The 11,721-nt window shown below is 35.3% G+C and overlaps 1 protein-coding gene across 3 annotated transcripts in view; it reads right to left on the reverse strand.

The window, feature by feature from the left end:
• The window catches only part of EDIL3 (EGF like repeats and discoidin domains 3), a 439,520-nt gene that overhangs the window by 75,989 nt on the left and 351,810 nt on the right, over nucleotides 1-11,721 (reverse strand). The window contains exon 10 of one of the 3 annotated variants that reach the window (XM_055086648.1): nucleotides 4,951-5,045. The exons of the other annotated variants lie outside the window; for them this stretch is intronic. Coding sequence (XP_054942623.1) covers nucleotides 5,013-5,045 — 33 coding nt within the window. The 3' untranslated portion in view covers nucleotides 4,951-5,012. Of the gene's footprint in view, nucleotides 1-4,950; nucleotides 5,046-11,721 lie in introns of those variants that run through there. 3 annotated transcript variants of the gene reach the window in all.

Here is an 11,721-nt window from a genome sequence, read left to right on the forward strand (position 1 = left end):
CAAAAAAAAAAAAAAAAAAAAAAAAAAAAAAAAAAAAAAAAAAAAAAAAAAAAAAAAACCATACATGGCTCAGATTCCTTCCTCCTCGTTTAGAGTCTCCAGTGACTTCTCATCACACACAAAGCAAAGCGGGTGGCCTTGTGTGGTACGCGCCCTGCGCGCCTTTCCAACCTCAACTACACGTGTGTCTGACTTGCTTACACTGCTCTGACCACGGTGTTCTTCTTCTGTTTTCTCTAGTACACCAGTTTATTCCTGCCTTAGAGCCTTAGCTTTTGCCTTTCTCCCCAAGAACTTACTTTGCAAGCCTTGCTTCCTCACTTCATTCAAGTATCTATTCTAACCTCAAGTCTTTAAAGAGGTGGCCCCTCTGACTATCCTACTAAAATAGCAACCCCACTTCTATGCATGCACACATATGCACATGCACCCTTACTCAATTTTACCAATTTTGCCCTGTTTGGCATTTACTTTATGGCATTTTTCACTACCTGGCATTATTATTAATTTAAATTCTTTGTTGACTAATTGGCATCCTCTCCACTAGAGTATAAGTTCCATGAGGGTAGGGATTTGGTGCATCTGAGTCTTCCCTTTATTCCCAGTGCTTAGCATGATGCCCAGCACATGGAATGTACTCAGTAAATGTTGAATAGCTAATTGGATAAACTGTAATTATTCATATCCATCTTTTCAGGAAGAATTGAAAAAGGAAGGCCTGACAGGGAGGGTTCCCTTAAGAATCAGCATGATAGATGAGGGAAGAGGATGTGATCTGGAGTTAGACAGACTAGGACTTGGACTGGCTAGAATAGCAAGTCTGCCCTTAATTAGCTAACTGTGTGATCTTAGGCAAGCTACTTACCTCTCCAAACCTGTGGGTTTTTATTTTATTTCTTTGTTGACTTGTAAATAGTGATGATGAGACTTAGTTTTCGTAGTTTTTGTGGAGATCAAAGATAACTTCTATGGAAATCCTAGCATTCTGCCTACCACTGCAATTGGTTAATTCCTACAGGACTGTCACCAGACAGGGTACAGTCCAAGTATCACGACATTGACCTCATTCTGAGTTCAAGTGAGAAATATCAATTCTATAAAACAAACTGTTTGGATTTAAACAAATGTTCATGCTCACATTAGAAATACAGTCCAATGACATTTGGAATAATGCCTGTTTAATATTGACTGTACCAAGGCTTTTTTTAAAAATTGCATTTTAAAAAATTACACAGATTTTGAGCATAGTGGACCAGCTTCCCATTGAATTGAAAACATTCCATTTGTAACTGTAAACACAGTTTCTCAATTTGCTGTTCTCCATGGTTTAAGGCATATTTTAAAATTATAATTACTCTATCCTAACCTACTGAAAGAGATGATAAAGTAATCAAAGAAATTCCAAATCCTTCCAGATATGATTTAATTTTTTTCCCAAATGAAGAAGCCAAGCTCATTACTCTACAAATAGCTTTCATTTTCCATGACTCTAACTGAATATATAAAATCTATTAGGTACATTTCCATTTATATGAAGATTTTTACTGTGTTCAGATAAAATGTGCACTTCCAATCTTACTAGAGTTTCCTCCTAATTAAAGAACATATGGCTGGCAGATTTAAAGAATTTAAAAACGTTTTAAATTGCTTTACAAATATAATTTTTAAATGATAAGAAAACCTTTCCATGCTTTCAGGGAAGGATTTTTAACCTATTATGTGTATTTTATTTCTAAGAACAGAAGCTTAAAAAGTACATCTTCCACTTTAACGTAGTCTCATATACCAGTATAATATACATTAAGGGAACTTCAAAATTAAATTTCAAACCTTTACTCTAAAAACAATAAGGGGTATTGTTCATTACAAAAAGGAACCATTCTATTACGAAATCGCAGTTGAAGTGCTAAGCATGGTTTGTGATTTACAGCAGGGCTGATTAAGAGCTGGAATGGCTGATAGTTTAGTTTTTTTTAAAGAATTCTTTAATCATGAAGACTGAAACGATCTGATATTTATCAAAAGGCTTCAGGAATATTATTCTGCCAAGCACAGAGATTCTTCTTTGTGGGTAGTGATTGTTAATATATTAAATGAAGAAATGTTGACGTATATCAGATAAACACATCATTCACTTATTCATTCTTTCTTTCATTCATTTAACACATATTTACTGAATGGTGACCACATGGTAAGCATGGTTCTGAAGGCTGGGATTCAGCAATGAAGAAAGAAGAATGTGGTGTATAGAAGGAGAAGTTTAAAGTACATGCTCAATCCAAGTCAAATGATGCAAAATATACAAATATATCTTCTGGCACAAAATATTTTGTAAATCTAACCTGTTTTCTGGGGCATAACTCTTAAATGAAATTAACAAAATGCTGAAGTACTGAAGCAATTTGGTTGAAAAGTTAGCCAATCCAATGATGTTACATCATACAGACTGAATTGTAATAAACTGAAAGCTATTTTGTTCTTTCTCTGTTTTTTTTTTTTTTTTTTTTTTTTTTTTTGCGGTATGTGGGCCTCTCACTGTTGTGGCCTCTCCCGTTGCGGAGCACAGGCTCCGGACGCGCAGGCTCAGCGGCCATGGCTCACGGGCCTAGCTGCCCCGCGGCATATGGGATCTTCCCGGACCGGGGCACGAACCCGTGTCCCCTGCATCGGCAGGCGGATTCTCAACCACTGCGCCACCAGGGAAGCCCTCTTTCTCTGTTTTTAATGAGACATGATGCACCCTAAAATCAGCCACACCTACAGATATTGTTTTTGACTTTCTAAGCTTCAAAATCTGCAACCCTAATAATTGCACAGCTCTATATCTACTCTGTACGATAATATTTCATTTGGTTAAAAAAAATCTTGACTCCATTATGCTTAACAGTATTTTTCAATGTGCTACTTTCACTATTCTTCTGAGAGCACATAACTGTCATATCAGTTGTCTAGAACAGTTAAGTCACTTTAGAAAAGTCTTTGATCACATTTGTGACTAAAAATTAGATTCTCTAATGAAGTATAATGTGAAATGAAAAGCTGCTTTAACAAGAATCAAAGAGAAAAAAAAAAGAAAAGAAAAGGAAAGAAAAACTAGCTAACTACCTAACTAACCAAGGAAATGACTTTTCTCTGTCTGTGGGTCAGCTGGCTGTGGGTTTGGCTAACTGAAGAACAGATAAGGAGCTCTGGATAACCAAATAATACCAGAAATCGTTGTGTCCTGCATCTTGGCTACAATAAGATTTGCAGTTAAAAACAGAAGGAGGCAGGGCAGAGTGCATAGTGACCTCTGTACCATAGAGCAGTTTTGTAGACCTGCTACTTCTGATGATTACAAAATGTACTGTTCTTCTTTTACAGATGAATGACATAGGTCACTTCGATGAGCTGAAGAGTGATTTTAGTATGTGGTACACTTGGGACCCAACAGGGTAGAGCTAGTGACTGCTTCGTAAGCATGGCTTTCTGAGAAGTAGAAAACACTCTTTGTGAGTGAAGCACTTCTGAAGCGAAAAAAATCTAGGTTGAAGAGAAATGCAGGTACATCACAATAATACAATGGCATGTTAGAGCTGGATAAATGGTACAACTCATCTACTCCAAAGGGGAAGTGAGTAAGACTACTCCCTAACAGGTGGCATAGCTCAGACTGAAATGCTAGACTCCCGTTCTTAGGCCAATATTTTAGCACAGAACCATACCTTCATTCTAGAATTTATTCCTAAGTTTCTTTTCTAGGTATAGGTCACCCATTTTTCCCCCAAAGGTTGCAAATAAGAACTTGGAATCAATTAAATAAAAGTATTTGATTCCTAAAATGAAAATTAAAAAAAAAAAGATTATTTTTATACCAAAAATGCATGTTTTCCTAACAAAACCCTCAGTGTGGTATGAAGAAAATCCCTTGGCTTAGATGAAGCAAATAATAATGTATATCATCAATTTATAGTGAGAAATATCACAAGAGTACATGCATAGGAACATGGCTGGCTGGTGTTGAAATAGGGTGAGGAAAATAAGGTTTGCATCAGCACAAAAAACTCATGGAACTTCTATTAAAAAAATGAACCAGGCTGAGAAGCCTTTAAGAAATGAAAAGATTCATATGAATAGCAGAAGTTCTCTTAAGAAGTAAATGTTAAAATTGTGGCACAGCCTTGAGAGTTTTCATTTAGAAGTACAGCTTTTCTAGAGAACTACTTTTCTTCTATACCTTTGTCATCTGTTAAATCTGTTTATTGCCATGTGTGTTACAGTTCATACAGCAAATTTGCTCTAAACGGCGTGTGATGAGATTTGTAGCCAAAGGAGAATGTTTAAGCCAAAGTTGAGCATAAGTCTAGTTTATCTTCATGTACACCAAAACCCTGGTTAGCTCTAATAAAGCTTATCTCATTTATTTCCCTTCTTCCTCTAAAGCCTTTTCTGATCCCAGTGTTGTGAAATGTGTGGAAATTAATGTTCTGAGTTTATATTCCGTATTGTATTTCATATTTGACAGGTGCTGTAATTCATCTAGTTCAACAGATATTAATCAAGTGTAAAGGCTTTGTGTTAAGAATATATGAGGTAACAGATGATTTAAAAGTCCTAAGATTATTAGAGCTGAAAAGGTTTTAGATTATTTGTCCAACCTTCTTATTTAAAAAAATAAAGAAACTGAGAAACTGCCGAAGATTTCTGTACTTGTTGGTAGGGCTGAGACTAAAATGGGGGCCCCTTGAATTCTGATCTACTTTGCTTTATACTACACCTCAGCAGACCAGAATCCCAGAACTTCTGAAGCTTATTATTTTGCAAGGATAATAAACACTTTTATAGTTGGCTTAAGGAAAGGTAGAAATACAGGATGATATAGGGGCTTAAGATATTATGTTAGAAACAAAGAAAACTTCAAACAAACAAGAGCATTGTGGAATTTATTACAGTAAAGGTGTGATACCTGTCGTCTCTGCTGTCTGGACACATGTAATCCATTTGCAGTAAAGTTATTTCCTCCACTTGGATTGCTATACTTCTTGCTGAAGGCTACCCAACTGCTGCTATAGAAACAAAGTGTGAGTCAAGATGGGTGGTGGTCATAGAGAGAACTAACAACAGGAGTCTTGAAACTACCCTAAACTCTTCTCTTATATAAAAAGCCAAATTTAATCCTCTCAAGGATCCTCTGAAGGAGCTAGCAGATATCATCTTTAAAAAATTATAAATAAAGAGATGAAACATTACCTAAATGAGATTAATCTAGCTATCTGGAGTTAAAGTTTTTGTGGAAGAATGTGAATTCATACCCAGACCTTACTGTTCAAAAGTATATGCCCTTCTTTCACAGAACTAGAACAAAAAATTTCACAATTTGTATGGAAACACAAAAGGCCCCGAATAGCCAAAGCAATCTTCAGAAAGAAAAATGGAGCTGGAGGAATCAGGCTCCCTGACTTCAGACTACACTACAAAGCTACAGTAATCAAGACAGTATGGTACTGGCACAAAAACAGACATAAACAAGAGGAAAAGACAACCCTCAGAATGGGAGAAAATATTTGCAAATGAAGCAACTGATGAAGGATTAATCTCCAAATTTTACAAGCAGCTCATGCAGCTCAATATCAAAAAACCAAACAACCCAATCCAAAAATGGGCAGAAGACCTAAATCGACATTTCTCCAAAGAAGATATACAGATTGCCAGCAAACACATGAAAGGATCCTCAACACCACTAATCATTAGAGAAATGCAAATCAAAACTACAATGAGGTATCACCTCACACTGGTCAGGATGGCCATGTTCAAAAAATCTACAAACAATAAATGCTGGAGAGGGTGTGGAGAAAAGGGAACCCTCTTGCACTGTTGTTGGGAATGTAAATGGATACAGCCACTATGGAGAAGAGTATGGAGGCTCCTTAAAAAACTAAAAATAGAACAACCATACAACCCAGCAATCCCACTACTGGGCATATATCTGAAAAAGACAAAAACTGTAATTTGAAAAGATACATGGACCCCAATGTTCATAGTGGCACTATTTACAATAGCCAAGACATGGAAGCAACCTAAATGTCCACTGAGAGATGAATGGATAGAGAAGATGTGGTGTATATATAGAATGAAATATTGTTCAGCCATAAAAAAATGAAATAATGCCTTTTGCAGCAACATGATATGAGACTCTTACATCTGATATTCTTCTAAAACCTTTGCCTCAGTGCAGCATCTGCTTTATTAGGCAACCATACAAATCCTTGTTGAGATTCATGAAGCAATGATGGCTAAGAAAACTTCCTGATATTTTTAACCCCTATTTCCCCAAGCTGACTAATTCCCTTAATGACAAGAGGGATGTCTGGTTCCTCTAATCTCTCTGAGTTTAATGAACTGGTAGGCAAGAGGGGCATGAATGAAATGCTCAGTGAATCTCTCTACTGCTGTCCTGACTCTCACATTTGTCCTTACACTCAACCTTGTTCTATTCCCAAGAATCATAAGGTACCATCAGTACCTGGCTTCTCTCACTCACTCCTTATGATGTCCTCTACCTTCAGCTGGAGTAACTGGGGAAGCTCATAAGTTTCCCCATTCAAAGAACTGTTCAGGTCTTCTGAGGCAAGCCTTTCTCCAGTGGTGTTAGAAAGTTATTAACTTTGGAATTACAAAATTTCAACTCTCCAAAAGGTAAAGGGAAACTCTGCCCCTGGGGCTGGTTATAATGTATATCGCAAAGACTCTCATTCCTCTCTTAAAATGCAGAAGAGGGATATAACACAGGGAGTCTAACACACCTTTCTTGGGTTTTTAAGTAATTACAGGTGAAGGGTTGGATATGCAAGACCTATTTTCATCTGATTTGCTAGCAACATAAATTTGAAAAAGAAGCCCAAAGTAGGCTAATCATGCTGGTTCTAGCTGAATCTTTGGTTCTGTTCCTAGGTCTTTGGAACTTGTGTTCTAATTTAGTCTAGCTTTCTGGTAAGACCTTCTTGGGAGGTCCTGGGGCTACTCCACAGAACAATGGGCTGGCAAAAGTGCTTTGCAACCAAAGGGCTCCTTGGCTAAATCAGCGTGGGGAACACTGCAATTAATGGCCCTTCCCCGATATTCATGCGTATTAGTGTATTAAACTGTAGATTTAACTTTGTGCAGAAAAAAAAGGCTTTCCTTTTATAAACTCATGTGTTTCCTTCAGTATTAGCTTTCTAAACATAATGCTTTGTAAAATGCTGTTTTGGTACAATAATACAATATACCTTTTACATATACAGAGAGGTACTTCTTAGATGCTTACAACAGATTTCACCCTCATCTGAGCCTTATACTCAGCTATTAATTCTTTTAATAATTTAGGATATTTGAATGGATCAGGAATGACTCAAATTTATATTCACCCAAAGGAAATATGGATTAAGAAGATTGCTTTCTCATGGGCCATTTCTCCAGAGATAGTTCGCTGAATTAAGGAATAAAATGTCAGGTCAAACTAATTTCTTATTACAATCTAGCAATCTAAATGGCAGCCATTGAGATAAGTCCAGAGGGGGTTACATTTACAAGGGAATGGGTTTATTGACTATTTAAAATCAATCCTTCTTTGCATCTCTTCGACTTTTAGAGGAATAATTTTTACAGGGTTAAAGTGGTCATTCTCTTTTAAAGAAATCTTGACCCTCAATATGGTTAACTTTGCAATGGGATGTAACAAGTTGGTTACACACATATACACACACACAAACACACACACAAACACATATCCCATGTAATGACATCTGTCCCAGTGATTCATCTACCTATATAACTAGCTGCTTCTCTCAACAAGAACAGTAATATTTGATGGGAAAGGTCTAAATATATACATAAATCATCTTCCCCTCTAGAACAATTGTATTAGAGAAATATCTTTCCAATTCTTTTACATTTCTTTACTAAAAGACTACATAAGTATACCAGTAAACAGTCATGGTGTACATGCTAACAGTTTCTACTTTTAGGTAGAATACGGAAAAAAATTACTTGTATTTTTAAAAAGAGTCAAAAGTAAATCAAGGAGAAAAAAATGTTATTATGGGATTATATGAAATCATGTGTATGAAACTTTTGAAAATTGTAAAGCACTATGGAGTTTAAAGACTCATTCAATAAAAATACATTGAAATATTTTTAAAATTTTTAAAAAGGAGAAAAATGTCCAATGCAAAAGAAGTGCATTAAAACTAAAGATAAATAATAATAAAATTGGAAGAGAAAATAAGTGGATTTTAAAAATGAGCTAAAGAAATGACTGACAAATTCATTCTTTATATTCTAAGACTTAGTAAATTGTGGAAATTATTTATGCTCTTTATATCATACAGATGTATGGAGTGGAACATTAAGTACCTTTTGTAAATATTTAAGTATATTTTAGTCCTATATGAGTTCAAGGACAAATAGATATTGGATAGCACAAATTTGGTCCAAGTACTAGTAACGTATCATAAAATCTTTTCCTTTGGCGTAAGATAGCTATTAAGCAATATTTTGATGTGAATGTTTCTAATGATTTAACAATTTCAAGATTGCACAAAAAGTTTAAGTATAGGCTATTTGCCTGAATACTGCCTCACACACCCTATAATAACATGTTAAATGTAAATGCAAAAATTGTATTTGACTATTTAGATTGTATTCAAATTTGAAGCTGAAGAGATGTGTTCTTTATAAGAAACAGTTGGGTATCAAGGTTCCTATTAACCTGTCTCATTAGGCCTTTCTTTATTGTATACTGTGGACCCAATTACTAGCTAACATAGGGCAAAATGACAAATCATCCCATAGCAACGAAAAAAGACAAAACCTGAAAAATTATTTCAATATTTAAATCACTTGCAAGATTACAGTTCAAATGACACAATAGCATTGCTCAATTTAAACTTACATCTTTCTGTAAAGCTGAAAAGCAGATTAAATTTGAATAATTAATTTTAATGTTTTCATTTATATGAGGTGCATTAAAATTTTACTTGCTCTGAGCTGATGGCCTATAACCTAATTTCCAGGATTTAGAGATTATTTCCACACAGATAAGCCTTGTTGTTTATACCAGGCAAACCTTCTAAGAGGCAATGCAAAATCTGTAACTATACTTCACTCCTAATTGGCCTGACTCAGGCATGCTATAACTAAGACTCTTCACGGTATACGATTCTCAAAGGTGTTGTAGCTATTTTCTGGGAAATATCCTCTGTTAATTAATTTTCAATCACTTTTAAAGTATAATATAGTCCTTTAACATTATTCTTAACAGTCTACTTTAAATCAAACATTATTTAGTATATAGCCAAGAAAAATGTTTTAATAAACTCTCCTTAGCATCAGTGTTTCATTTGCTTTTTCCTTCTGTCCTGTAATACCTCAAATTTTCAATCACTATTCATTCATTTAATGTCTATGTGCTAAGCACCCACCATAACTAATGCCTGAGCCAGGCACTTTTCAGAGTATAGATGTTTAAGTTCAGAACCTGGTCACTTTGTAGTTTATTGCAGTGGTGATATAATATAAGGCAACGTGGCAAAACCTGGAGGAGGAAGAAAGGGACTGAACAGAGAGTCATAATCTGTGGGTTTTTATCATGAACCTGCTACCTTCTAGCTGTGTGATGCTTTGAACTCTAAGCTGAAAAACTTAATCCATAATGGCTTAACTATATCGTGAAATTTATTATTTCACATAACATAAAGTCTTAAAATCGGGTTGCTCTAGGATTGGTTAATTGAGGAGCTCATTAGCCTCCCCAAAGACACAAATTCTTCCTACTTTTGTCACCCTACCATCTTGAGAATATTGATTTTATCCCTTCAACTGGCTTTCTTCAATATCCCAAGATGCTGCCACAACTACATACCATATTACACGCCAACACAACATTCGACATTCAGTATTCAGCAAAACCATGTTTATTAAAGAAAAGGAGTTGTCCCTTCCTTTGTAACTATATGCAAAAGACTGGGCTTTTGCCACCATGAGTTTACTATGTGTCCTTTGTACCCTTTGCCGCTTCACTCAAACTGTGTTAATCAGATTTTCTAAAAAAAATTGGGACTGAGCAATGGCTTATTAGTTTGGTCTAGTTGCCTGATGAAGATATAAATTCGATTCCATGAGAAATCCTAGTACCTTTCTACTCAAAGTGAGGTCTCTAGTCCCCTTCTACTCAAAGTGGCATCACCTGAGAGCTAGTTAGAACTGCAGAGTATCCGGCCTCTCTCCAAGATGTACTGACTCAGAATCTGACTTTTAACAGGACGCCCAGGTGATTCATATGCACACTAAATTTTGCATGGTATCACTCTTGTAGAATATAAGATTCCTGTTTTGATCCCACAGATGTTTTGAATCCAAATATTTCCTCAGAATTATGCTAACATTGATGCTTTCATAAGAAAGCATTTTCTGCAGTAAATTGCTTTGAGCCAGTTTAATTCTTTAATCAGTTTTCTTTTCAGAGAAAATGTTTCTCTTTTTTATTTTCTTCAAATTATTTTATTGAATCAATTCTTCTTTAAATAAATTTTAGAACAAATTCAATTCACTTTTATTTATATAAAATTATAGTGTTTAACATTCTGCACTGTGTCTTTTGCGGGGGGCATTTCTACTAAATCCAATTTTCCTGGCTTAAATTTATCAGTTCTTTTTTCAGAAATATTTGATTACTCTATTAATATTTAGACAATACAGATTTTACTATATTTGGTTTTAGCCACAGCTAATTTTATTTTTATTTGATTATTTCTAACTGTAATTTTCTTTATGAATTAGAAAAAAAATCATCCCAAATACTTATCTTAAAACCAATTAAACAGCTGCAGCTATCCTGATATGTTGTCTACTAAGGACTTAAATGAATAAAAGGTCTTAATATTTAGGTTCAAAATGACTCATGTGAGAGCATCTTGCTTTAGCTCTGGTATCATTTGAACTCAAGCTAAATTATATTAGTTTATGTTTGTACAATATAAAGACATTATCATATAGAATAATATGTGTTGGTTACTATATGAGTATCCACAAATAAAGATCCTACTGGATTATAAACGCCTAAAGAGTAAGGTCTATGTCTCTCATGTTTATTCCCCTAGAAGAACCTGTGGTACAAGTGTTCAAAACAATTGTTGAATTAGAGAGAAATGATAAATATATCAATCTTCAAACACATGCTATGAGAATTCAGAGAAGGAAAACTTGCTCCTATCTGGGTTATAAGAAGCTTTTATGGAGTAGTTGGTATCCTTTCAAAAGGTAAAGCATAATCCAAACATGGAGATGGAAAATGCCCAGAGATTTTTCTGGGACACTGTCCATTTTGATTAAGTGTAAAACACTCATGAACTAGCATTAGAATGTAAATTTGGACAGGTGGGAAGACTTAGAAAGAGAGTCTGAACATTCTGATCACTGAGATAATTAATCTGATAGTCAAGTGCATACTAGATGGAGATAGAGAGTGGAGCAGGATGAGAAGAAAGTAGTAAAAAACTGGAGAAATTAATGCATAGTATATTGCACAGGTAATATGAGCCTGTACCTAGAAAATAGGAACTGGAGTGGAATAAAAGGGATAGATCCTGAAGACGCTTTGTGGCACTGGTGTCCATTGCCTTTGACCCTCTTCTCTCTTTTTTTTTTTTTTTTTTTTTGTGGTATGCGGGCCTCCCCTTGCTGCGGCCTCTCCCGTTGCGGGGG

Source organism: Physeter macrocephalus, chromosome 8, assembly GCF_002837175.3.
Source record: "Physeter macrocephalus isolate SW-GA chromosome 8, ASM283717v5, whole genome shotgun sequence".
Classification (NCBI taxonomy): domain Eukaryota; kingdom Metazoa; phylum Chordata; class Mammalia; order Artiodactyla; family Physeteridae; genus Physeter; species Physeter macrocephalus.